The sequence below is a fragment of the Lynx canadensis genome, chromosome C2 (assembly GCF_007474595.2).
Source record: "Lynx canadensis isolate LIC74 chromosome C2, mLynCan4.pri.v2, whole genome shotgun sequence".
Classification (NCBI taxonomy): Eukaryota; Metazoa; Chordata; class Mammalia; order Carnivora; family Felidae; genus Lynx; species Lynx canadensis.
Window position 1 is genome coordinate 156859046 of NC_044311.2, and position 27475 is coordinate 156886520.

Sequence of the window (27475 nt, forward strand, 5' to 3'; positions counted from 1 at the left end):
GGGGAAACGGCCAGGAGAAGGAGCTGGGGGATGTTGGGGCCATCGTTCCCAACCGGAAGAGGTGCCTTCTTTGCCCTCCAGAACGTTCTGCCAAACACTTCCCCATGAGCTTCACCACCCTGCCCTGTGGGGCATCTACACCATGGGCTGCTCTGAGGGAGCCGCTCTCCTCCCCAGCTCTGGCCTCCTCAGAGCTGTCCTCCGAGGCGACCGTGGCCACAGGACTCCACGTCCAGAAGCTGTGGGAATTCCAAACGCCCGCGGCTGCTCTCCCAGGCTAACCGCGGATGCTGTTGGGGAGGGAGGGCCCCAGGGCAGCAAGATGCGTTTGAACGTCTGGGTGGAGCACTGGGCTGAGTAACATCAGAGAGCGTGTGGACGTCTCAGACCAGCCCCAGACGGTTGGAACGTTGGGTCAAGGTTCTGATGCTTCTGCACGAGGGGGAGCTCAGAGGACGTTGCCAACAGGCAGCAGGCAGTCGATGAACAGCCTCCGCCCCACTCGTCCCCCATCAATGCCCACTGATGGTCCCCCCACCAGTCGGGCCACGCCTGCTGGGCTCCAAGTCCTGGACCTGAGACAGGCAGCCCTGAGCAGCCTCCCATCTGAGAGTTACCACCTTGCAGGCCAGCTGGGCTCAGGTGCTTGAACATCTGTTCACCCATCCGTCCGTCCATCATCCTTCCATCCACCCATCTTTCCTTCCTTCCTTCTCTCCTCCCTCCTCCCATCCATCTTTCCTTCCTTCCTTCCTTCCTTCCTTCCTTCCTTCCTTCCTCCCTTCCTTCCTTCCCTCCTTCCCCCCTCCCTCCCTCCCTCTCTTCATCCGTTCATCCACCCATCCATCCGTCATTTCACGTTTCCTGTGCCCCTCGTCCATGCCACATCCAGGGCTGGCCTGGGGAACATCAAGGCAAACAGGCATTGCCTCCCCCTCAGAGAGTTGCAGTCTGGGGGGCACAGACATAAATGCCCATTGTCACAGTATGGTTTAGTAAGTGCAGCAATCAAGGCAGATGCAGGGGCTGGCGGTCAGGGAGGCCTCGGGCCTTCAGAATAAGAGGGGTGGACTGGGAGGAGGTTGGGTCCCTGCCCCTCTGTGCCCCTCTTGCTGGGGGCTTTCTTACGAGCACCCCTGCTGCCCATAGCAGCCTCCCAGCAGGCAACACCTGAGCCCCACACGCTGTCACAGGAATCTTGTCTCTTCCAGCTCTGCTGTGTCAGGTGGGGGCAAGCCACTCGGCCCTGTGATGGTGGGGTGCCCACCGTGAGCCAGCCCCTGCCCTGGGACCGCTGTACACGGGGGTCTGCCCCGACTGCCTTCTCCCCTGTGGGTCCCTGCCTTGCTGACGCCCTCCCAAACGGGTGCAGCTGCTGCTGAACTGAGTTCTCCTGGCCCCGTTGGTCCCCTGGCTCCCACCATCCCCCGTAGTTGAACATGTTTGACTTCCAGGAGTTTCTTTTCTCTGGGAGGAGCAAGAGCCATGGGGAGCCTCGGTGGGCGGTCACGCTCCACCTTCCTGCGGCTCAGGTTTGTCGTACTGTGGCTTCAGGATGGTTCAGCGGCCTCTGCCGTGTCCAGTCCCAGTGGCCATTGCGTCTCACGGGTGGGCACTGCCCGTGACACCGAGGGAAGCAGGGCAGGCTCTGATGCCCGTGGGGTCACTGCAGCCTTCCCATAGTGCCCTCGCCGGTTCAGTGGAGGGCTGGGTGTGCTGTACGGAGGCAGGCGTGGACCAAACCTTGTTTGGGATGTGCCTTCCAGGTGGCCCAGACGTCCAGAGCGCTGCACTGGGTCATGAAGGCCCTGAGGGACGGTGGCTTCGGCTCAGAGGAGGGCATCCCCGCCCCGGGTGAGTGCGCGGCCCTGCCAGCAGCTGGTACCTGCTTGAGTCTGGGGGTCTGTGGGGAGGAGAGGCAGCAGGCTGGATTCTGGCGGGGACTGGGGGTAGGCCGACTGAGCTGCTCCTGGGTCCCATGGGCCTGGGGGAGGGTAGACTGCCCCACAGAAGCAGGGGCCCTGCACAACCGAGCCCCTGACTGGACCTGGTGGGGGGCTTTGAGAGGGGGCCTGCGCATCATGCTATACAGGAGGGGCCGCTCCAGGATGCGCCCAAGACCCAGACCAGGTGGCAGAAACCATAGTCCGTGTGTCTTTTTTTTTTTTATATTTATTTTTGAGAGAGAGAGAGGGAAGGGGTGAGCAGGGGGAGGGCCAGAGAGAGGGACAGAGAATCCCAAGCAGGTTCCGCACTGTCAGCACAGAGCCTAACATGGGGCTTGATCCCACGAACTGTGAGATCGTGACCTGAGCCAAAGTCAGACACAACCTACTGAGCCACCCACGTGGCCCCCCGAAGTCCATATTTCTAAGTTTGCAGCCAGCCAAGAAATGGGCAAGACTGGCCCTCCTGGGGCGGTGCTGACCCCGGAGGGGGCACACGTGCCCTCCCTAGCCGGATGGGCTTCTGTAAGGGCCGTGAGTCCAGCTAATTACCGAGAGCTCTGGGGCAGCCACACAAGGAGGCAGGTGCTGGCTGGGGGGGGCACTGCCCGACCCCGGATCTCTGTCCCCCCAGGGCCGTAGTGGGGAGCCCCGCTTCGGGGCTGGTGGTGTTCAGTCTGGTCTCGGGGAGGCGGAGGTGGCCCAGTTCTGGGGAAAGGACCATCGAGGACGCCCCTGTCCTGTGGGCCAGGTGCCTGAGCCGGGGCCCGGCTTTGCCCACGGCTCCCTGTGGCTGTTCCCAGCACCCCAGAAGGCCTCAGAGGGGCAGGACCTCGAGCCGGACGGCAGACAGGAGGAGGAGGACGTGGGCGACACCCACCACGTGAACGCCCGGCACCTCCTGTACCCCAACTCCCACGTCACCCGTTTCCCCGTGCCCAACGAGAAGGTGCCCTGGGAGGTGAGTGCGGGTCCTGGCGCTCTCCCACCGGGCCAGAGGTGCCCCGTGTTCTGGACACGGCCAGGCGCCAGGTGGACAAGCCTGTGCAGCCTCACAGGGACGTGCTGGGCAGAGGGGGAAACTGAGTCACTAGGACCACACAGCTAGAGGTGGTGGAGCTGGGCGCCCAGTGGGCTGCTGACCCTACAGGGAGCTGACTGCCCCGTTACCTCCAGTGGCCTCACTCATCCCAGACCCCAGCATCCCCAGGGACTGGTCGCTGCCCCTTTCGTGAGTGCAGGTGAGGGATAGCATCGAGGAGGGAGGAAGAGGAAGGGCAGCAGCATCTGTGTGCCCTCCCCGCCCCCACGGGCTTTCCCTCTGGCCTTTCCAGAACATTCTAGGCTGTTGCCTCCATTCCTTCTCCCCAGTCTCTGCCAGCTGGAGTCCCTCTGGAGTCCAGCCTAGACCCCTGCCCCATCCTGGGGGCTCCCCTGGACCACCAGTGCCGTCGCCAGCCCCCTCGGCTGGGTCCCTGGGGGTGGTACGCTCAGCCTGCCTGAGCTCAGAGCTACCCTGTGCACTCTGGGGTCTGTCTCGGGGTCCATGGCGTGAGCGCTTTGAGGAAGAGGTGCTGCTGTCGGTCATCCTGGCCGCAGGGCCCTAGCCGTGGTCGGGGGTGCCAGTCTGAGGGCTGCGGGGGCCCTAGCCGTGGTCGGGGGTGCCAGTCTGAGGGCAGGACCGGCGTCTTTGTGCAGACGGCGTTTCTCGTCTACGACCCGCCCTTTTACACAGACGACAGGAAGGACAGGGGCTTGGTGGACCCCGTGGGAAAGTGAGTGTGCACATCCTTGGCCCTGGGCAGGAGGGAGGGTGGGGGACCAGCAGGCGCTCCGGGGTGACGGCCAGAAGGAGCTCAGGGTGAGGGCCTGCCTCCTGCCTGGGCAGGGTGCCCTGTCCTCCCCAAGGGCTGAGACATTCTGGGGAGGCACCTGGCTGGGGGCACCTGCCAGAGACACGGGGCTCTCTGACAGTCCTGGTCACTGCCCTCTCTTACGGGGACATGGCCTCTCCGCTTTTCCCAGCGCTCTGGAGCCTCTGTCCGGAATCAGCTACAACGCCGTGGACGGACCCATCGACCGGCGGAGCTTCCACGGGGTCTACGTGGTTCAGGACGGGCTCCCTCTGTGAGTGCGGCCGCCCGCCATCCCGCGTCAGCCGGGCCTTTGTGGGGCTTGCTTCTGGGGTCAGCTGTCCTGTCCTAGCAAACTAGCGATCTTTCTGATAGAAGTGAACAAAATGCAGAAGAAAAGAGATGCTGATGTAAAACGCTGCCTTACTCGATGAGACCCCTCTCTGCGTCTCCCAGGACACTGGCGTGGAGCTGGGGAGGCGCACTTACCCCGGCTGGCCTTGGGGCTTGGCCCTCGTCCCTGAGTGCCCTTGGTGACTTCCCGCCATCTCCACAGATTCTGACAAAGAGCAGGCTTGCCCTGAGAGGGAGGAGTTGAGGGGCCAGCGGGGTGGCATCAGGGGACGGTGGTGTTTCCTACTTATGTCCTCTGTGGGGACGGGCACCGTGTCCCATTGTACGCTGAGTACATCCAATGTCAAGATGTTGGGTGACGGTGGCGTCACACCCAGCAGTCACTTGGTGAGCACCTCTGGGTGTCAGCCTGGGGTCCTGGAGATAAAGGAACCTCCTCTGCCCAGGGTGCAGCACCAGGGGCCGGAGGAAGAGGAAGGCACCATGAGAATTAGGGGAGGGACCACAGACGGGGCCAGAGGTGGCTTGAGAGAGGGGGCGGGTGGGGCGGCCTCTCGGGAATGTCCTGGAACAGGAGCGGGTGTCTGTGCCCGGAGCCAGAGGTGGTATAAGGAGGTGGCGGGAGACGGCGGGGTGTGAACGTGGAGTCCCTGGTCCCAGTCGAGGTGGCAGGAGGTGCGATGGGGCGGACACAGGTGGTGCCGTGGGAGAGAGCAGGCTGGACAGTCACAGAGGGACCCACAGGCCCTGCCCCTGCATGTGTGAGGCCTTGGGATGCAGACGCGTGTCGTGCGGCGCAATGGGCTGGTCACACGGTCTCTAGGGGTCGGGACGGCCACATTAACACCTGTGCTGGACTTCTGCTCCCAAGGAGATCTCTTTCTTTTCCAACCAACTCCAAGGTGACCTGAATCTCTTGCCTCATCTCTTGGAGTCCCTAAAGGACAAGATTTGTCCCTAGGTGGACAGTCCTGGGTGGGGAGGCAGATTCGGCCAGGCTGGTGGGGGGGATCCTATCCCAGCCTCCACACACTGGCTCCTTCCCTGCCTCCCGCCGAGGAGAGCGGCCTGGGGTCTGAGAGCCCTGGGCCAGGGCGGGTCCAGGTAGAGTTGGCACACTGCCCCGTGAGTGGCCCCCGCCCACGGCCCCACCTGGTCCCGCCGGATGCAGGCAGCAATCTAAGCAGATCCGTCCTCCCCAGGAACCCCATGGGCCGCACAGGACTGCGTGGACGTGGAAGCCTCGGTTGCTTTGGACCCAACCACACGCTGCAGCCTGTGATCACCCGGTGAGTGTGCCACTGAGGCACCCACGGGCCCCTCCCCACGTGCTCAGAGCTGAGGGGACAGATCGCACGTGGCACATGGTGCCAGGCTCATGGTGGGGCCTGGATAAGTGTAAGTGCACCCGAGATGCAGGTCGGGGGTGTCCCTGTCCCCTAGGAGAAGCCCAGGCCTGTCCCCACCCCTGGAAGCTGCCCTTGCTTCCTTGTGGGCCCCCCTCGGTTAGCGGGCCTCTGGGAGGAGGGCAAAGCCATGGCCAGGGCCCAGGACCACAGACAAGATGAAAATACACATAATCCCGCCCAGCATTCCCAGAGTAAGGAGAGGAGCAGGTGGGGCCAGGCTGTGTGCTTCTTTGAGGCTCATCATAAAAAAATATTTTCCTCAAAGGCCTGCCCACTCCAGTCCCTCCAGTGGTGTGGAAGCAGGAAAGACATCCTAATGGCCCCCGTCTCGGTTCTTCCCCTGGAGCCATGTTGGGAAAGGAGACAGGGTTGCCCCCGTCTGCCCCAGGTCCTCCTCAGTTGGGGGGGTGGGGGCTGGCCGCAGAGTCCCCGTGAGCTGCCCCTTTTACAGGTGGAGGCGCAACCAGGATGGAGCCATCTGCAGGAAAAGCATAAAGAAAATGCTCGAAGTGCTGGTCGTAAAGCACTCCCTCTCGGAACACTGGGCCTTGCCAGGGGTAAGCCGTGCAAGCTGTCTGTCCAGAGCGTCTGTCCCTCCATCCATCCCACCCAACGACGGAACACCTGCTCCTACAGTCCCTGCCCTGGGCAGTTCTGGACTCTGTCCCTGGTGCTGAAGGACAAACCGGTACTTGGCTTTTTAGGAGGGATTCCCCCTGCTGTCTACTCATTTTGCTGTAGTGAAAACGGGTTCAGATACTCTCTGGGGTGAGCACTGTGTCCCGAGCACCAAGCTCAGCACTGCAGCTGCGTCAGGGGCTAGGCTGCATGTTCTCGAGGAGCTCATGGCCTTGGAGGCAAATATGACTCCCCATGCAGGTGTCTCAGGCAGGCACCTGCCTCTTGGTGTGTGGCCCTGAGCTGAGCCCTAAGGACAGGACAGGGGCCAGGGCTGGGAGGAGGGGGCATATGGCCCCTCAGCTCTGGAGTGGCAGCTGGTTGCAGGGCTGAAGGCCAGAATGCATCCGGGGCCTTGTGGGGATCAACATAACTGGGCTGCAGAAGGCCCTGGGCTGGACCCCCCCAGGTGTTACTCCCAGATCAGTCTGCCTGCCCCGACTCCCACCCGTGTTCTGGGGGTCCTGGCAAGAGGACCACGTTCCCTGACAGGCTCTGGGTCGGTGCACAGCATCTGGGCTGCAGCCCCATTTGGGAGCCTCTCCTCTGAGCCTGCTTCTGGGAAGTCGTGATTTACCCCAACTCGGCACCCACCGTGGCCCAGTGGCCGCTCTCCTGGGGGCAGCCTGTTGGTGAGCATGTGTGGGGTGGTGGTTCCACTGGGTCCCCAGGATGCAACAAGGATTCTGGGCAGCTCCAGCCCTGCAGCCACGATCCCCCGTGGCCCCCAGCTGAAGGAGCACCACTCTGAACCAGGTATCGGGCCGGCCCCTCTCCCCCTGGGAGAGAGTCTCTAGCACGATTCAGCCTTCCTCTTGGGCACTTTGGCCTCTCCGGGTGGGACACTGGCCCAGTCCCTGGTGGCATCTTCCAAGCAGTGCACCTATAGCCCTGACCCTGCATGGGTCCCCCCACCACTGCAGCTTTTGGGGGGCACAGGTGTCTCAGGGGACAAAGCAGATGGATGTGATGTGGACTTCGAGAGACGTTAATAACAAACAGGGTCTCTCGGAGGGGTGGAGGCTGGGCAGTGCAGGTGCAGGGCCCATGTCCCTGGGGTGGGTGGCGTTGGGAGAGGCTGGGAGCTCAGCCTGGGGGAGCAGAGGTGAGAGACGGCATGTAGGGGAATGCAAGCAAATAGTTAAAACGTGCCCTTTTGCTGGTGGCCAGGGCACTGGAGGGCAGGGCACGTGTTGCTTTATGGGCGCCCACACGTACTCCCCAAACATTGTGCCTCTGGTCTGACGCACCCCTGCTCCGCACAGGCTGACGTGGGCAGTGCACTCTGGACAATGTCACTCCAGCCCTGAGACAGCCAAGCGGCCAGACGCTCATCTGCCTGTGGCTCCAGGGGGCTGGCCTGCTGCCCACTCTGGGCAGATGGCCAGTGGAGGTGGGTCTCCGAACAGCCTTCAGACCTGCCCCTGCCTCCTCTCTGCCCAGGGCTCCCGGGAACCAGGAGAGATACTGCCCCGGAAGCTGAAGCAGGTCCTCCGTAGAGAGTTCTGGTCTTCCTTCCAGAACTTGCTGACGCAGGGCACAGAGGTAAGGTGGCCTCTGCTGCGGTCCCATCTGTGTGCCCCGGCCACCCACGGGGTGCTGGTGGGGAGGGCTGCAGGGTGAGCCGGATGGGACACTGGGGACCCTGCTCCCGCCCCAGGAAGGAGCTGGGACCAGGAGGCGTGGCCCTGGCTCTGGTCCCTGGGCACCTGCCTTCCCTCCCTGACCTTCTTCTCTCCAGGTCAGGGGGGGCAGGCCGCCTCCTCCGCCACACACACTCTTGCCCTGGAGCGCATGGGTGCGTGGGACCACAGTGTCTGAGTCTCCGAGGGCAGAGGGGGCCTTGGGCCAGCGCCCGGCTCCCCAAGGCCTGGACGGGGGTGGGGGCGGGGGGCCTGTATTCTCCACCGTCTTTTCTTAGTTACGAAAGCAGTACGTTACACGTTTGGTGTAACACACGCCCCTTCACACTCACCCACAGGAGCCCCGCTCCAGACTTTGTTTACTTCTTTACACGCCTGCCGCGGGCTCTGTTGCCAGTTTTCTCTCTGCGCTCGAACACCCATACACTCTTAATAAAAACGGGGCCACACAGCACACGCTTCTCTGTAACTTGCTTTTTCACTTAATTTGCAATGCTCATATTTACAAATTTGCCTCCTCTTTTCCATGGTCGCATAATGATTTGTGTCATGATTTCTTGAACGTCCTCTCGGTGGACCCAGAGTTGGTACTGGTCCTGTGTCTCTCCCATCTTAGGATGAAACAGGCGATCGCTGATATTTAGGGTGTTGACCCGTGAACCTGGTCATTTCATAAGGGCTGTCCTGTGCAGTGCCCCAGGGAATAGCACCGTCTCTTTGTAGAAAAGAATTAAGTAGTTTATTTATGGAGGTGCAACATAACATAAAATTAACCATTTTAGAGTGAACAGGTCGGTGGCATTTAGTGCATTGGCCATGTTGTGCCACCATCACCTCCCACCTGTTCCAGAACATTCCATCCCCCATGAGCAGTCATTGCCTTTCCCCCCACCATTCCCTGGCACCCACTGACCCGCGTTCTGTTCTGCGTCCCGGCCTGTACCGTCTCTTTGTAGAAAAGAATTAAGTAGTTTATTTATGGAGGTGCAACATAACATAAAATTAACCATTTTAGAGTGAACAGGTCGGTGGCATTTAGTGCATTGGCCATGTTGTGCCACCATCACCTCCCACCTGTTCCAGAACATTCCATCCCCCATGAGCAGTCATTGCCTTTCCCCCCACCATTCCCTGGCACCCACTGACCCGCGTTCTGTTCTGCGTCCCGGCCTGTTCAGGACACTGGCTGTGAGCGGAATCACACAGGACGCACGCGGGCTTTCGCGTCTGGATTCTTTCACTTAGTGCAACGTTTGTGGCGTCCGCCATCCCTTTTTATCCTCCCGAGGACAGTCGAGGCGGGTGTGGATGCCAAGCCAGAGACCAGGAGGGCGCTGAGGGAGGCGCGGACCCCGCGGTGGGTCGGGCACGCGGGAGGTGGTGTTGGGGAACAGGCGGCACGGGGCAGGGAGAGAGCCCGGCGGGGCCCCGGGAGCAGTGGACGGCTGTGCTCAGTGTCCCTGGGCCGGGACGGAGCGCAGGACGTGCGTGGGGCCCCTCCCTCGGGGAGGAAGCCGGGGCGGACCGGCTCACCCCTGCGCTGCCTCCCAGGTATACAGAGGGTACGTGGACGACCCAAGGAACACGGACAACGCCTGGATTGAGACCGTGGCCATCAGCATCCACTTCTCAGACCAGAGCGACATGGACCTGAAGAGGCTGAACTCTGTATGGGCCTGGGCCGCAGGCTCCCGGTTGGTGGGGGGGGGGGGGGGGAGATGCAGGCAAGTGAGCTCTGGGGGTCACTCGGGGCCTCCAGGAGGGGTCTGCCTGGCCTCCCAGGGGGCCGGAGCTGGCCAAGACCAGAGAGCGGGGGCTGCAGAGAGCAGAGGGCTCCGAGAGGCACTGGGAGAGGCGAGAGGGCACCAGCAGGTGGCTGGATGGGGACCCTCGGACGGGACTCCCTGGGGGAGGCTGGTTCCCATGCGTTCATGGGGATAATGTCTCCACATTTATATCAGTCCCACCGTCCCTAATCCAGACTGGATATAAAGGACAGAACACCTGAGATGAAGGCCACCTGCTCTTTTCTCGTCAAGGACTTTCAGAGCTTGGTGGGAATTTCCTGTCATGCCTGAAGTAGCTGTTCTTTCTCCTCTTTGATAGAAGAATACAGGGAGGCAGCCCTAGGCAGAGACCGGGGACGCGTGTCACCCCCCCCCCCCCCCCGCCACCGGGCCCTTCTGAGCCCAGCCGCAGCTCTGGGGTGTGGGGCAGAGGCGGGGCCAGCTCAGGAGGGAGTCAGGACCTATGTTTGCCCTTGCAGCACCTGCATGCCTGTGACCCCGGGATGTCCGTCCGATGGCAGGTCGTGGACAGGCGCATCCCGCTGTATGCCAACCACAAGACCATCCTCCAGAAGGTGGCCACTTTGTATGGGGCTTTCTACTGACCCGTGGACTCTGGCCGGGTCCCGATGCCGGGGGTGGGTGAGGCTGGTCTACCCACAGCCCCCTTGGAAGCTCGGCTGCCAGGGACTCGGGCCGAGGCCGGCCACCCAAGGCACGGGCCGCCCTGGGCCTCGGATGGGCAAGGGGCTGCTGCTGGGACACCTCGCGGTGTGGTCTGGGAATCTGCTGCTTCTCACAGCCACCTCGAGTCACTGAGCAGACGAGCCTGTGAATTGGAGGGCGTCAGGGCGCCCTGAGAGGAGAGCCGAGGCAGGGCACGGGCCGGCTCTGGTCACACGGCCATTCCTCATGGCCGGCGTGGCTCCTGGGATCCCGCCAGCCATGGCTGCCCCTGGCGGCCTCGGCCCTCAGCCCAGGTGACTCCCTCCTGGTCACGTCGTGAGCAGCTCGCCCACCACCAGATGTGCATTGGCCCAAGGCCCGCATTTCCTGCACAGTTGGGACTGTGGCCTTGTCCTGGAGCCCACACCCCAGAGGTGGCACCCACCGTGACTTCACTCGGACCCTCACCTGCCCTGGGGTGGGGCCCCGTGGGAGCCTCAGTTCACTGCCCTGGCCTCTCAGGGCTGAGCCCCTTTGAGGGGCAAGAGCCAGGCGAGCACACGCCTTCTCTGGGGGTCAAAGTGTGTCTGCCTGTGTGCTGTCCTGGGGATCCGGGCAGGGGCTCTCCCCACACAGCACTCCCTGTGAGCCCAGGGTGGGGCAGGCGGTGGGCCTAGATGGTGGGGGGGCCGCTCTGCTCAGTGTCCATGACTCACAAGCCATCAGCATAAACCGCCAACAGTCATCAGGGCCAGGATATCGTAAAACCCAACATTAAATCTGTTGCCCGTACCAGCCCGGCCAGCCTCTCTGTGTTCCCTACAGACAAAGTTACAGACATGGGCAGTGGTCAGGGGGCTGTGTCCGGGCCACTGAGACCTCTTCCGGCCCGCGGCCCAGCTGCCTGTGGCCCGAGGGCGTCTCCTGTGGCCATCTCCCCCCGGGTTCCTCCCCTTGGACACCCTGCAGGCTCCTTGGGCCCAGACCGGTCCACCCCCACCGGCCCCCCGTTTTTCATCCTCCTGGACCCGCCTCCAGCATGACCCCCGGTGCCCAGGCTGGGACTCGGCAAGGCCACGCCTTGTCCATGGCTGCCCACGCCCAGGTGTGGGGGGGCCTTGGTTTTTTATCTAGACTCCCAACTAGCATCCAACTGGCAGCACCGAATAAAAACATTTTAGAATGGAAAGACTCAGAAAATGTGTCGCTCGTGCATCCTTTCTGAAGGATCTTCTTTGTTTTTATTTTTATTGTTTATTTATTTATGACTATAATTTATTGCCACGTTAGCTAACATACGGTGTATGCAGTGTGCTCTTGGCTTCAGGGGTAGTTTCCTGTGGTTCATCACTTACATACCACACCCAGTGCTCAGCCCAGCAAGTGCCCTCCTCGGTGCCCGTCACCCATTTGCCCCTCCTCCCAGCTCAAACTGTCAGTTTGTTCTCTGTATTTAAGAGTCTCTTACGGTTTGCCGCCCTCTCTGTCTGAAGCTATGTTTCCCCTTCCCCTCCCCCATGGTCTTCCGTGAAGTTTCTCAAGTTCCACATATGAGTGAAAACATATGGTATCTGTCTTTCTCCGACTGACTTATTTCACTCAGCGTAATACCTTCCAGTTCCGTCCACATTGTTGCAAACGGCAGGATTTTATTCTTCCTCGTTGCCAAGTAGTATTCCATTGTATATATAATCTTCTTTATCCATTCAGCAGTTGATAGACATTTGGGCTCTTTCCATAATTTGGCTATTGTTGAAAGTGTTGCAGTAAACATTGGGGTACAAGTGCCCCTGTGCCTCAGCACTCCTGTATCCCTTGGGTCAATTCCTAGCAGTGCTATTGCTGGGTCGTAGGGTCGTTCTATCTTTAATATTTTGAGGAACCTCCACACTGTTTTCCAGAGCGGCTGCACCAGTTTGCATTCCCACCAGCAGTGCAAGAGGGTTGCCCTTTAAAAGAACTTCTCTAAGACGGATTCCAGAAAAGCGAAAAGAACTTCTCTAAGACGGATTCCAGAAAAGCGAAAAGAACTTCTCTAAGACGGATTCCAGAAAAGCGAACCGCGGACTCAGCTGGGCTGCTGTAACAAAATTCCACAGACGGGGCGGCTTAAACAACGGACTTGTTTCCAGTCCTGGAGGCTGGAGGTCTGAGACCCAGGGGCCAGCACCCGTCTCTGGTGAGAGCTCCCCTCCCGGCTTGGGGAAGGCTGTCTCTCGCCGTGTGCCGAGTGCCTGTCCTCGGTGTGTGCACGGAGAGGGAGCGAGTGCTCCCGTGTCTCCTCTCAGAAGGACTCTAATCCTATGACGTCAGGGCTCCACTCTTAAGGCCTCATTTAACCTTAATTACTATATTAGAGGCCCCACCTCCAAATACAGCCACAAGGGGAGATAGGGCTCCAGCATATGAATTTGGGGGTGGGGCGGACACAATAACACACACACACACAGACACGTGTGCACAGGTGCACAGCCCAAGCTCTGTGTAAGCCAAGAGACCATTAAGATGTATGGCTGCATCTTACACCTGTTGAGGCACAGCGTAAAAAGAAAATTTAACAAGTGCTCAGCACTAAAGCCCCCGATGGGGTCGCTGGCAGCTGGCGATGGAGGGCGATCCCAGCGCACGGGTGTCCTCTTGCCTAGGACGACGGGGGCGGGCTGGCCGGCCACACTGCCACGCGGACGGTGGCGGCTCCCGGACGCGGGCAGCAAGCTGGGCTGTTGCGGGGCGAGCGGCCGCTGGCGGGACAGACACACACGAATCACTGTGAACCCCCGGCGGGGTCAAGTGGAACGACAAAATCGGGGAAACACAGGAACCAGCGGAGGATGGTCGCTGTGCAATAGAACGAGAGGAGACACTCAAAACGCCTCAGTGATCAGGACACGTGTGAATCGGGGTTTTCATACTGGGATAAAAAACAACCCGACTCGTTCTTTTTCGTGGCGCCTCGGACGTGGTGGGCTGCTTCAGGATGAAGCGGGACGTCTTCCCAGCTACCGGCTGCCGGAAACGCTTTGAACGGAAACCTCGTACCTTTTCTGAGAAGCCAATGGCCGCAGACGCTGGATGGACTTGGGGGAGAATGGAGGGGTGACGTGGTCTGGGTCACAGGTGGCCGTGACGGACAAGGCCTCCCCGTGAAGGGGGGTGTCTTGACCCACGGCCGCGTCCGCCTGCTGCTGAGCAGGGGGATTCCTGCTACCGGCCCGGGAGGACGGGGGGAGAAAGCGCGACTCTGCTCGGGGTGCGTCGCGGATGCCAATCTCAGTGCTCTCCACTTGGTCCTTGTGGGACAGGGGAGAAGGATATTGCCGGCCTCACTGACCCACGGACCCCGAACTAGCAGGATCCGCGAGCCTTTCGGTCTCTCGAAGGAAGAGGCCGTCCGCCAGCACGTTGTGAGAACGCCCCTAAACGGAGAGGGTGAGAAACCTCGGGCCAGAGCGCCCAGGGTCTTGTTCCTCCGCGTGTCCTCCAGCAGGGACGTCGGGGCACTGCTCGGAAGGATCAGGACGCTAAGAGGACTAAGCAGGAGCTGCAGAGTACGTCAGACTTGTGGGCAGCCGCTTGAAGGGGGCCAGGGGCAGACCGCCGAGAGACGGAGGCTGAAGAACAAGAAGTAAATAGGATGATGCCTCATCAAACGGCCTTAATTAATTTTTTTCATTCACAGCAAAACGGATCAACCGGGAGACACTCGGGTCGGAGAAAAGGGAGCATGGTCAGCCTGATGGTGCATAAAGTGTGCAAGGGACACCTTCAAGTCGAGAGGCCAGGCCACCCTGTGACAGTGGTAGAGACGGGCAGGGAGGGCCTCTTCCGCGAGGGGTGGGTAGCTCAGGAAAGGATTCTGAGCAGGACGTATCTACTGCGTTTTCTGAGAGGCACGGAGCAGCTTGGAAATAAAGGACTCGGACTGTTAAAAAAAAATAATAACCCGACTCATTTCTATTGTTTTCTATGTATTTGTCTGTATCACCTGAGACAGAGAGACTCAGAAGAGCTGGCAGAGTGGAGAAGTCGTCTGGGCAAACGCTCTCAGAGAGAATGGTTAGGGAGACAGCGCTAAGCCGACCGCCAACCCCGGTCTGGGCCTTCTCCTGCCAACCCCGGTCTGGGCCTTCTCGAAGGAGCACACACGGGTCCTGGGTTAGAGAAAGGCATCCATCTACGGAGAAGGCATCGCTGTCAGGAGCCGTTACCCACCCAACACCCTCGCTTTTTAAATATGTAAAGCAAACTTGATAGAAATTCAAGGGGAAATTGGCAAATTCACAGTAATATTTGAGATACTTCCTCAGGAATCAAGAAATCAAAGAGGAAGAGGAAAATAGGGCAGAATGTGAATAACACAATGAAGACCGAAGTCACTCTGTGTGGTGTGTGTGCGCACATATATACATTCATACATGTTATGTATTTATATATATAATGTATATATTGAACATATATACATTGTGTACAACTTATACGTAAGTTTGTCGACACATAAATTATATAAATGATGTACAACGTATTTATATACATAATAAGAAATATATATTTATCTGTATAATAACTTAAGTGTAACATGCATACAGGGGCGCCTGGGTGGTTTAGTCGGTTGAGCATCCGACTTCAGCTCAGGTCGTGATCCTACAGCTTGTGGGTTCGAGCCCCGTGTCGGGCTCTGGGCCGACAGCTCGGAGCCCGGAGCTTGCTTTGGATTCTGTGTCTCCCTGTCTCTCTGCCTCTCCCCTGCTCGTGCTCTGGGTCTCTCTGTCTCAAAAATAAATAAATCATTAAAAACAATTTTTAGCATGCATACACACGTGCCACGTACATAAGCATACACTGCTTATATATGTGTGTGCATATGGCTCTGTACCCCCCACCCCAATAGCAGCAGCAAGAGGCCCAGAGGAGACACACGGTTCTCAGACACACACAGGACATTCACAAAAACCAGGCGTGCTCTATATACACCACCGAGCAGATCTCAGCAACTTTGCCAAGGCGGCTCTGGGACGGGGCCACACGCTCCACACTCTTAGAACGGTCACATTAGAACAAAAACGTACAGCAGAAGGGACAGAAAGTACGTCCAGTGGTTCCAGGAGCCTGTGCTTGGGATGTTGAGTGACCGGTCCCCTGACCAGCTCGGAGGGCAAGGAGGTGGTGTACAGGGCAGGGCACCGCCGGATGATGTGTCCCTCTGGTCTCCGTTCTCCCTGGGGGGCTTCTGTCCTCACTCTGAAGCTGCCTGTTTCCTGGGTGGGAGCACTGGTGGGGAACGGCCGTGCCTCTCGGGAGAGCAGGCGCTGTCCCTGCGACTCTGCACAGCGCTGGGTCTCTGGGCCACCCCCACCTGCTTGGGGAGGGGCCGGTGAGGACCCGGAGCTGGGCATTGGCCAGGGAACCCAAGGGGGCCACCACGCCCTGCGAGGACGTGCCCTTCCACACCCTCCTCCCCGCCTGAGACCCGCACCGTTAGTCGTGAGCAGACCAACGCGAGACAGCAAGGATGTTCGTGTCCCGACCTGCCGGCTGTGGCTGGAGAGTCTCGTGGGGAAGGTTTCTAACCTTAGCTGCACTTGGAAGACTGAGAGTGAATTATCTAGGGTTATAACTTAAGAAACTCAAGAGACGGCTACGATATAAATGCAGGGGCCAACGAAGTCAGGGTTTACGGAGGAGGAAAAAATAAAGCAATGGTGTGATGAATACGTTAAAAAATCGGTTCTTGGAAAAGACAGTCCGGACAAAGCAGACAAAATGTGGCAATCCATCCACCGGCCGGGCTCTCGAAGGGCCGCTGGCCCCCTGGCCCCGCCTGTTCGGGTCCCCCACCAGCAGCCCGCAGCCCTCTCCCTTGGTGCGGCGGCAGCCCCTCCTGTGAGCCAGCTGGGGTTCTGTCTGGGCGTCCCCGGGCTGGGCCGGGGCAGGAGCTGGGGCCCCCTGGGGCGGCCCTGGAGGCCGGGGCGGAGAGGGCTGAGCCTGGGCCAGCAAGGGGGTCGAGACAGCAGAGCGGCACTCCGGCCTCACCGAGATGTTTCACTCCTCGGCCTGGTTTCGTCCTGGCCCCCGCGGCTGCCGCGAGCTCGGCTCTTCCGTGCTGGTCCCCGGAGAGATGCTCTCAGACTCGCCCAGCAAAACCACCTTCCTGATGGGGAAGCAATTAGCCGGCTGGCGCAGCTGCCTGGCATCCCTGGGGACAGGAAGCCTGGACTCTGGGTGGATAAATGGGTGAGCTAATCAGCCCTGAGCCCAATTACAGTCGGAAGGGCAGCTACAGAGGGCGGTCCGCGTGGCCAGGATGGCATTAGAAGGTTTCTGGTGTTTTGAGAGCACGGGCTGGTGGTCCGGAGTGGACGGAGAGCCAGACTCTCTCAGGGCCCTGTGGCCCGGGCCTGGCCGGCAGCCAGAGCCTCCTGTGAGGGCAGCCCGCGACCAGGAAGACCGCTCACCGCACAGCCTTACACGAGCGCCTTGAATCCATCCATCCGCCCGTCCACTGATGCAGAACCACTGGCACCTGTGACCATCCCTGAAGCGCAAACCTGGGTGGCACGTCACTATTTTCTGTTACCGAGGCAGAATACGCTTCGTCATCTGGGCAAATCTTAACTATGAGCAGCCCGATGTGTTTTTATGTCTGGTAACAACCAGCACTGAGCTCCAGATCCAGATCATGCAGCCCAGGAGCAACCCCCCCCCCCCGCCCCGCCCCATCCCTCCTAGAATGTTCTCTAAGCAGAACCACACAGCGTGAGTTCACAGTGTCTGGGCTCTCCCACTCTGCTTAATGTCTGTGGATCCCCCTGCATCGGCACCGTACTTTTTGGTAGTAACCCCGTTTAATTTGCTTAATTTAAACATTAAGACATTCCTTAACTTGGGGCTCCCTTCCAGCCTCTCTTCGATTTGCCACACGCTAACATGCTGGCAGCTTCAAGCCTCTTTAATCTTTAAAGATTTTAGTCTCTTTAGAAGAGAGCTGGCTGATCACAGCAGAAATAATCCCGTGTTGTGGGGCTCCTACACACGAGGACATATACGCCGTGTCAGCAACGCAGCACCCACTGCACGTGACGTGGCCAAACGTGGCCCGAGGGACCACCGTGGTAAGCAGCGACAGCTGGACGCGACACCCTGAGCAGCCACTGAAGTAACGTGGCAGAGAGTTACAGCTGGGGTCAACTCAGGACGGAAGACGCAATCGTAACACTCACTGCCAACAGAGGCAGGGGGAGAGGAGAAGGGAGCAGAGCAGAGGAAGACAGGCTAGAGTCCGAGCACCGAGTGTGGGTTCTCACAGCCAGGACACCACCGCCGGGAAACGCCATGGCCTCATTCTGTTCTGCCCTCCCCCACGTCCCTGTCCGACCCAGGACCCGCATGGCAGTTAGCTCTTCTCACTCTGTGGTCTGCTCCGGTCTGTGACAGCGACCCAGTCTTTTCCTCCTGTCTTTTATGAAGTTCACAGACCAGTCACCTTGTAACGTGTCTTTCAGTTTGGGTGTGTCCGAAGTGTTCTCACCAGTGCAGTGAGATTATGCATTTTTGGCAAGAACGTCACAGAAGCGATGTTGTGTGTTTCTGGGTCCATCACATCAAGGGCTGAGTGACGCCGGCTTGTCTTATTACCGATGATGTTAACCTTGGTCACATAGGTAGGGTGGCTTCTGCCGGGCGTCTCTACCGTAAAACCATTATTTTTCCCTTCGTAGTTAACAAATGTAGTGAGAAAGACACTTTGGTGCTACAGAAACCCCAAAGGAAGCGGGACAATGGAAGCAGACCCCTGTGCTGACCTAATCGCAAGGAGGCCGTGGTGACCATGCTGGTGTCAGACAAAACCGAGGTCAAGGCAAAAAATCTCGGGGTAAAGAGGGTGATTTCATAATGATAAAGGGTCAATTAATAATAAATACATATTAATCCGAATATAGGACTTCAAATGCAAGAAGCAAAAACTGGTAGAAATGAAGAAAAGCAAACAAATCTACAGTCACAGAGACATCAACACCCCTCTCTCGGTAATTAATAAAACAAATAGAAAATCAGCAATAATGTAAAATACTAGATTCACACTATCAGCAGACTTGACCTCATCGACACTTCTAGAACATTCCACTGAGCAACCATAGAACACATTTAAGTACACATATAACGATTATTAACACAGCCCACTTTTGGGGCCATAAATGAACCTCAACAAATTTAAAAGGACCCAAAGGATACAGAGTGTGCTCTCTGATGATGGATTTAAATGAATAATCAAAACCAGAAAGATCTTCAGAAAATCCCCAAATATCTGGAAACAAAATAAAACACTTCTAAGTCCATGAGTCAAAACAGGAATCAAAAGGTAAATTAGAAAGTGTTTCAAACTTAGTGAATTTCATTACAAAATCCTGAGATGTAGCTAAAGCAGGACTTGGAGGAAAATGTATAGCACCAAAATGCCTGTACTAGAGAAGAAGAAAAGTCTCAAACCAGTGAGCTCAACTTTCACCGTAAGAAACAAACAAACAAACAAAAAAATTGAAGAGAAAATTAAACCCGATGTAAGCAAAAGATCAGAACGGATGTCAATTGGGAAAGAAAACAGAAAAAAAAAAAAAAGAAATCAATGCAACTGAAAATGGGTTCTTTGAAAATGTCAATAAAATTGATAAACTTCTATCCTGACTGACTGATGAGTAAAAGAAAAAAAAAGCTGATGCAAACTACCCGTATCAGGAATGGATTGACATCACTTCATACTCTGTATTGAAAAGATAACTAGGGAGCATTATGAGTAGCTTTATGCTGATCAATTAATTCAGATGAAACAGACAATTCCTCGAGAGAGATGAAGTACCAACATTCGGTCAAGGAAAAAAAAAATAACCTCAGCAGCTCTATCTCTATTAAATAATTCAACAGCATACAAAAATGGTGATACATCATAGCCAAGTGGGATTTATTCCAAGGGCGTAAGGTTAACTTAACACTTAACACTTGAAAATCTGTTAATATAATCTTCCATATAAACATACCAATTTTAAAAAAAGGTTCTCAATGGGTGAAGAAAAGACATTTATTTGACAACATCCAAAACGCTTCCTGATAAAAACGCTCAGCAAACTAGAAATAGAAGGTATCAACCTTAAAAATAGCCAGTTATTTTACTGGCAAAATGAGTTTATTCAGGAAGCACAGAGGAATTGCAATTTGGAACACGGCAAACTACAGTGAGCCACATGCAAGTCCAAAGAGACAAAGGAAAGGTCAGCTTTTATTAGGTTGCAGGAGGAACTTGGGGAGGGTTGTGTTGAACAGGAGTTCATTGGAGAAGAACAAGAGTTCGAGGTTGTGACATTTCCTGATTGGCAGGAAGTGGTGGTTAGTGTGTTGTTGCTGGGGCAGGGAGGGATCTTCCTTCCTTTTCTTAAAAGGAGATTAAATTCCTATCGGAAAAATGTCCTCTCTCACAAGATAATTATCTTCCTTCTTCCTGCTGGTGATGCAGGCTTCAAGGAGCGATACATGTGTGACAGTACCCCTTCGGTACTTCCTGACTCCATTTTCAAGAGGTTTCCTCTATTTTCACAAAGGAAACTTCCTCTAATTGATATGAACAGCTTCAAAAGATCTACCACCAACGTTATTCCTAACAGACTGACTGCTTTCCCCCTAAGATCAGGATGGACAAGGATATCTGCTCTCAGTCCTCCTATTCAGTACTGAACTAGAGGCTCTAGCCAAAGCAATTAGGCACAGATTGAAGTAAAAGGCACGCAGACTGGAAAGAAAGAATACTCTTTTTATTTACAGATAACATGATTGTATATGTAGAAAATCCTAAGATATGTATGAAAAAGTTAATGGAACTAATAAGTGATTTTAGCAAAGTTAAGTTTGGTATACAAAAATCACTTTTATTTCTGTATACTATCATTTAACAAACAGAAATTAGAATAAAGATACCATTTACAATAACATAAAGCTATCAGAAATAAGTATGACAAGAGATGTGCAAGATACGTAAACCAAAAACTACAAAACACAACTGAAAGAAACAAAAGCAGTTCTAAATAAATGAGAAGATATACCATGTTCATGGAATGAAAGACTCAATATTGTCAAGATATTAATTCTCTCAAACTGATCTATGGATTCAGTGGAATCCCAAACAAAACGCAATAGGTTTTTTTGGTGGAAGTTGGTAAGTTGGTTCTAAAATTCATGAGGGAGTGCAAAAGATCTAGATGACCAAAAGAATATGAAGGAACAAAGCTGGGAGACTTACACTACCTGATTCAAGAATCATTATAAAGGGGCGCCTGGGTGGCTCAGTTGGTTAAGCGTCCAACTTCATGTGTTTGAGCCCAGCATTGGGCTCTGTGCTGACAGCTTGGAGCCTGGAGCCTGCTTTGGATTATGTGTCTAACCTGTCTCTCTGTCCCTCCCCTGCTTGTGCCCTGTCTCTATCTCTCTCAAAAATAAACATTAAAAAAAAGAACTGTTATAAAGCCACAGCAATAAAGACAGCTTGGACAATTGGCATAAAAACAGGCAAACAGACCAATGGAATGCAGAGAGCACGGAAGGAGACTCACACACATCTAGGACCACTGATATTCAACAGAGAGTCACAGGCACCTCAGCTGAGAAGGGACGGTTACTTCAACAAACAGCCCTGGAAACTGAATATCCACACGCAGAAAAAAACAGACTTGAATTATATATCTCACGCCACGTACCCAAACTAACTCAAGACGGATAAGAGACATACGTGGGCATATACAGCATGGCACATTCATATTACGTGCTCCTACAAAGGAATAACCATCGACTGCTGCAGTACCAGGAGTGCAGAGAGAAATGAGCTAGACTCCGCCTATACAAGTTCCAGCAAGCGCGAGCTCACGGACTGGGCTCAGCAGGTACTTGCCTGGGGAGGGGGCTGGAGGGAAAGGGGAAACTCTGGGCTATTTACTGCATTATTCGTGGTGATGGCTTCACGCGTGCACAGCGAATGCAAATACGTGTGTCATTACACCACAATAAAGATGCTTTTGAAACCCTGGAGAGGGCTCTGATCCAGCTTAAACGCTAGACCCCACCCCCACATTCCCTCGCCAGGACCTGAGAGGGTGGGGGCTGGGGCAGGACCCAGCCGGGCGGAGACCCAACCTCACTAACCAGCCTCGGGGGCCGCGGGCAGCGGACCTGCGGGAAAAAGCACCGCTTTTTCGGTCTCCGCCCGACACCCACCGCCCCCAGCCTCAGAGCCGGGCGGCAGGGCAGGGACTGGGTCTGCGGCCCTACGGCCCGCCCTCAGCCCCGCCCACAGCCTCCGAGACCCCGCCCCACCTCCGGTCTAACGGTGCCACCTCCCCGCAACAGACCCCAGACTCCGCCCAGGCCCCGCCCCTGTCCCGCAGGCCCCTCTTTGCCCTGGCCCCACCCCTCTGCGGACTCCGTCCGAGCCCTGCTCCGCCCCTCCTCCGCCTCAATCCCCGCCTCATCCCAGATTCTGCCTTAAGGCCCGCCCCGCCCCACCACGGCCTCAGACCCCGCCCGAGACCCCACCCCACTATGCAGTACAGCCCCGCCCCCAACCCGCCCCATCCAAGACTCCGCCCAGGCCCCGCCCCATTGTGCCTCACAGCCCCGCCCCCTCGCCGCACCCAGGCCCCGCCCCACCTCTCGTTACAGCCCCGCCTCCAGCCCCGCCCTACCCCCGGCTCCACGCCTTCCTGCCCTTGCAGCTCCGCCCCCACCGCAGGCCTCGCCCACAGGCCCCACCCCGTCTCGCCCTTGCAGCCCCGCCCACAGGCCCTGCCCCTCGTCCTCAGGCCCCGCCCCCGCCCCAGGCCCCGCCTCGCGGAGCCGCAGGCAGAGCCGCGCGCGTCCCGAGCGGCCGCAGAGGTGGGCGCAGGCCCGGGGTCGCCTCCGCACCCGGGTGTGGCTCGGGTCGGGCTCGAGCGGCCGGGAGCGTCGCGCAGAACGGTGTCCGGAGGCGGCCGCGCAGGTAAAGCCCCCGCCCCGGGGGTCGCGGGGGTCGCGGGGGTCGCGGGGGTCGCGGGGTCCGGGCCCCGCCCGCCAGGCCCGGCGCGCGGCGCCGCCACTCCACGCCCCAGCGCGGCCGCGCGCCCGGGGCTTGGCTTTTCTGTTCTCGGTTTCCTTCTTTCTCTAACACAACTGAAATAAAAAGGCGCCGCCCCCGCTGCCACGTGCGCCGTCCTGTCGGGGCTGACAAAGAGGACCTTTAGCTCTTACTACACTTCCCCGAGGGCTGTCAGAGGGAGCGCCGCCAGTCGGTGGCTCATCCGGCCGCCCTGCGTTACGGTTTCTTAAGAGAACCCTGCAGCCCGGTCCTCTCGGTTTCCAGCCTTGAGCAGCTGGGGGGCGGTGGACCCTCGCCGGGCCGGGCAAGCCCCTGGTCCCCTAGGTGTGCAGTGGGTGTGTCCAGGGTTCCTGGACCCAGCCAGCGGTCGGCACGACCTGTCCTTGCTCTTCTGGGTGGCGCTGGGAATCCCTGGAAATAAGTTACAGAGATCCCCGCTGGTCAGATGCTTCAGTGTGCCCGTGACATGCCCCCCAAAGTCAGAGCGCTCCGGGGTTCCCTGCTGGAGCACGGTCACTGATGCTGCTTGCTGCTCTCTTTTAGAACTGACAGAACCCCGCTTTTCCTGGCACGCGAGGAACGAGAGTTCATGTGTGTGTCCGATGGTCGCTTGCGCAGCGGCGGCCGGGGGAGTGGGGAGAAACGCAGCTCTGCGGCACTGAGTGAGCGGACGCTGTCGTGTGTCCCCAGGCGTGGTCAGCATGGGCCCCGTGGGCAAGCAGAGCCCCTCAGCCCCACCGGGCCCCACGGGAGGGTCTTGCCTCCTCCTCCTCTTCTGCCTGCGCTTGGGCGCTTCCTGCCCACAGGGCTGCCAGTGCCCTGACCACGCTGGGGCCGTGGCCGTCCACTGCAGCGCGAGGGGCCTGCAGGAGATCCCCAAGGACATCCCTGCCGACGCCGTGCTCCTGAAGCTTGATGCCAACAAGATCGCCCACATCCCCAACGGGGCCTTCCAGCACCTGAACCAGCTGAGAGAGCTGGACTTGTCCCAGAACACCATCGAGACCATCGGCCCCGCTGCCTTCTCGGGCCTGGCCGGGGGCCTGCGGCTGCTGGACCTGTCTCATAACCGCATCCGCAGGATTCCCAAGGATGCCCTGGGCAAGCTCAGCGCCAAGATCCGCCTGTCCCACAACCCCCTGCACTGCGAGTGTGCGCTGCAGGAGGCGCTGTGGGAGCTGAAGCTGGACCCCGAGTCGGTGGACGAGATCGCCTGCCACACGGCCGTGCGGGACGAGTACGTGGGCAAGCCGCTCATCCAGGCGCTCGACTCCGGCGTCAGCTTCTGCAGCACCCACCACAAGACCACCGACGTGGCCATGCTGGTCACCATGTTCGGCTGGTTCGCCATGGTGATCACCTACGTCGTGTACTACGTGCGCCAGAACCAGGAGGACGCCAGGAAGCACCTGGAGTACCTGAAGTCCCTGCCCAGCGCCCCCGCGTCCAAGGACGCCGTCGGCCCCGCGCCCTAGCGCCCGCTGGCCGGAGCAGCGCGCTGCCCGCCTGTCCCCCAGCACTTTTGTAGGGGATGGTGACTGACTCCTGCTTGCAAGACCCCTGAGCGGCGGGTCCCCACAGCCCTTCTGTGCAGCACCCCACCCTTCCAGAACCCTCTCTCGTGTTGTGTTTTAGTCACCACGCCGCCTTTCAGGTCCAACATGTTACCGTCGGGCCCGCTTGACGGGCCAGGAAACCAAAGCTTGGAGAAACGGCGTCGCCCGCCACGACACAGTTGGGAAACGACCCAGTCGGGACTTAACACCGGGCCGCCTGTCGTGACGTTCCATGTCCCTTGCACTCAGCTGGCCGCTTCCCCGTGGCGTCCGTAGGGTGTGAACAGCGTTCAGAGAAGAATGGGCTCGTGCCCGGGAGCGTGAGGTCAGCCCGCAGAGGGTGGGGTGCCGACTGGTCTGTTGGAGGCAGAGTCCTACACCGCAGAACTGGGTTGCCTTGCCCCCGAGTAGCGGTTCCTGAGCACATCTGACCGCAGAACTCTTTCCAGAGCAAAGTAGTAGAGACCAGGTTTTTCTCGAGAGGTAAGTGAAAAAGCGTAGTTCAAACTAACCTTTGAACAGCTTTGTTTATTCTCAGAATGTTTGTTAAGAGTAACGTTTGTACTGAAATTTCACTCCGGGGAGAGGGGGAAAAATCGTAAAAATCAAAACCCGAGAAAACCATGGACAGAAACCCCGAAAAAGGTCCAGAGTGGATCGTCAAGGAGGGCAGTGTCCGCAGCCAGACCGGTGCGTCCCTGCCCTCGGTCCCACCACTGTCCGAGCCTGGTTTGGGGGAAGGCCCGTCATCCTGGGTCGATGCTGTGCCTTGCTTTTCTACTCACTGATGCCTAAAGCAGGTCCTTCTCCAGGACGGGAGGACTGAGATTTGGTGTCTCAAGGCCAGTCGACGGGATGCTACCTTTCTCCAGCAACAGGAAGTCTGTCCCTTCCTCTCTGTCTCTCTGCCTCTCTCTCCACCTTTGCCACCAGGAATCTCAGAGCTAATTCCTGTACAACTTTATGTTCGGGGCAGACATTACCTCCACCTGTGTAACTGTGATCTGTCTTCCCAGTTTTATTTTTTGATGTCTTTTGTATGAGTATTTATTTTTAAATTGCTTCAAATATTGGGGGGGGGAGACAAAATTGGGACACATTGCTCATGAACTTGAGGTGTAAAGGGTACAAGTTTCATCGAGCAGATGCTTGGAAAGGATTAAAATAGAGGGTGGTCTGTACTCGGAAAGCGTCGCATGATCTGACATGGGACACGAACACGGGATCCTATCTGAGTGTTGATTCAGAGATTCACATTCCCCGGCTGAGACCCAAAAGGCTCGTCCAAACGAGGTCATGATTTTTTCAGTTATGGTGCATTAAAAAGAAACAGCTGTCAGCTTCCAAATACCCTCCCGCACCCAAACCCCCCACTTCTCTGCCCCCCGTCCAGATCAGGTGTACAGGGATGGGGGCAGGGCCCAGGGCCGCCTCCCACAGCCTGACACTCCCAGGGACGAAGGTAGGCGCTGCTGCTGGCTGACCAGCCGGGCAGGGGCCCCACCCGCCCAGGGTGCATGTGGTGGGGAGAGGGGGGCCACCACCCGAGGAGCTCACCACCTGTGGGTTTGCCCGATGGAGGTGACCCGCTACAGGTGCGGGGGCGGCGTGCCGGGGTCCTGTGGGTACGCCTCCGTGTTGTGAGGGAGGCCTTGGCTTTGTGGGGGCCTGTCCCCTGCCAGGGAACTCGACATTTCCTCTTACGCCAGAATGAGCCCAGAGAGCCTGGATTCCACCAAATGTGGCTCTTCAGGGAGTGCGCGGGGCGTGGGGGCTCCTTCCCTCCTTGCCCTTGTTGAGGACCCTGGACACACCAGAAGGTCCTCTCCCTCGTACCCTGAACCACAGTCGGCTGCCAGGCCTTCCCGGCCTTTCCGGGACCTCGCCCTTCAGGGGGTGTCCCAGAGCGCACGCCTCCCTCCAAGGAAGACCACCGGGTCCCTAAACTCCGGGGCCACGAAGCTCCTTCCTGCTCGTGCGCTCCCCCCCTGGTCCCCGGGAGCCCTCTGCTCTCCCGGGCTACGATCATCGTCTCCCCTCTTTCCCCTCCCCTTGAGGGACCCCTTAACGACACCCTGCCAGGGCCCACCCCCTTCCTCGCTGCCACGTGTGAGTGCGTCCCGCTGGAGGCCCCCAAGGGCCCCACGGCTGAGCGGCCCCAGCCCTGCACCAGTGGGCATTTACTTCCGTCTTAAATCTGCCGGGGCGGGGCAGGGTCTAGCTGGCCTCCCAGGGAGAATCCGTGGTGACAGTGTCAGGTACGCGACAAAGGGGGTGTCTTGGCTGGCCAGTCTCAGGGGTAGTGGGGTCACAGCCTTATGGAACGTGGGTGGCCCTTGGCTCTCACTGTGATCCCCAAACAAGGGACCTTCAAAGCTCTTCATGCACATACACATTCCAGTCTGTGAAGCCCGTTTACCGTGGGAGGTAACACGTCACAAGGTCTGGGGGTCAGGGCAGGGTGACTCCAGGGCTCCCCATGGGGCAGGAGGTTGGAGCAGCCACCCTAGCTCAGGGTGGTGATGGGGCCGCCCTTCCTTCCCACGGGGGTTGGTGGAAGGGGTCTGGCTTCTAGGGAGGCCTGAGGGCCAGAGGGGTGACGAGGGGCCGTGAGAGGCTCATGGAACCCTTCGGGGAGCCTGGTCTCCCTGCCCAGCTGCTCTGGTTGGGCTGGGGGAGGCTTCCTGCTCCCTTGGTCCCCAGCCTCACCGTGGATGTGCCTCGTGGAGCCCAGAGTCCCACCCCCAACCTGACCCTAGGAGGGGACGCCTGATAACTCGTGGCCTCCTGGTGCCCCAGCCTGCCTCCACTTTGGGCTTTGGGGTCGCTCCCTTGGGTGGCCCAGTGGTGGGGATGGGCCATCTGGACACTCGGGGGCCGTCCCTGGTGGGTGGGCTCCTGGGCAGAAGACCCCTGCGTGGAGGGCGCCCCCAGCTGGGCTCCATGGGGAGGACAGGACGTGCACCGCCAGGGTTCCTGCACGGCTGGGACTGGGGGCTCCTCTTGTAGACTCTGTTCTAAAGCCCTGGAACTGGGGGCCGCCTCCCGCCATGGGGCCCTAAGTCCCCAGGTTGGCCTGCAGTGAGGGTGGATGATGGTTTTAAATTGGACACGCGATTGGGTAAACCCAGGTGTATTTTCCTCTTTTTTTTTAAAATTTTAAAAAATGTTCTTTATTTATTTTTGAGAGAGAGACAGAGTGCAAGCAGGGGAGGGGCAGAGAGACGGGGGGACGCAGAATCCAAAGCAGGCTCCCAGCACGGAGCCCGACGCGGGGCTGGAACCCACGAACCGTGAGATCAAGACCTGAGCCGGAGTCGGACGCTCAGCCGACCGAGCCACCCGGGCGCCCCTCGGGTGTGCTTTTCTTAATGGAAGGTGGCTGCGGGCAGCAGGGGAGGGGAGTCAGGCGGTTGAGAGCAGGGGTTGCACAGCACAGCGCTTCTGGCTCCGCCCTGTGGCGTCTTGGATTCCGCA

The 27475-nt window shown here is 58.1% G+C and overlaps 2 protein-coding genes, 1 long non-coding RNA gene and 1 other non-coding gene across 21 annotated transcripts in view; all 4 read left to right on the top strand.

Annotated features, from left to right (window-relative positions):
• The window catches only part of TRPM2 (transient receptor potential cation channel subfamily M member 2), a 54620-nt gene extending 43089 nt beyond the window's left edge, over positions 1-11531 (top strand). For 7 of the 18 annotated variants that reach the window (XM_030328758.1, XM_030328764.1, XM_030328762.1 and 4 more), the window contains 9 exons: positions 1767-1854; positions 2750-2907; positions 3972-4073; positions 5356-5442; positions 6014-6250; positions 7684-7785; positions 9062-9240; positions 9435-9551; positions 10150-10239. In XM_030328758.1, coding sequence (XP_030184618.1) covers positions 1767-1854; positions 2750-2907; positions 3972-4073; positions 5356-5442; positions 6014-6250; positions 7684-7785; positions 9062-9240; positions 9435-9537 — 1056 coding nt within the window. In that variant the 3' untranslated portion in view covers positions 9538-9551; positions 10150-10239. The other 11 variants (XM_030328766.1, XR_003971640.1, XR_004344115.1 and 8 more) reach the window with 11 other exon arrangements.
• LOC115524365 lies at positions 6073-6149 on the top strand. The gene has a single exon (XR_003972067.1). It is a non-coding gene; the product is annotated as a Z6 small nucleolar RNA (small nucleolar RNA).
• A 682-nt stretch (positions 11532-12213) lies between the features above and the next one.
• On the top strand, positions 12214-14275 carry LOC115523122. The gene is made up of 2 exons (XR_003971645.1): positions 12214-13884; positions 14016-14275. It is a non-coding gene; the product is annotated as an uncharacterized LOC115523122 (long non-coding RNA).
• A 7956-nt stretch (positions 14276-22231) lies between these two features.
• Positions 22232-27208, top strand: LRRC3 (leucine rich repeat containing 3). The gene is made up of 2 exons (XM_030328817.1): positions 22232-22346; positions 22986-27208. Exon 2 carries the CDS (start codon positions 23144-23146, stop codon positions 23915-23917), a length of 774 nt encoding a protein of 257 aa, XP_030184677.1. The 5' UTR covers positions 22232-22346; positions 22986-23143; the 3' UTR covers positions 23918-27208.
• Positions 27209-27475: the final 267 nt, after the last annotated feature.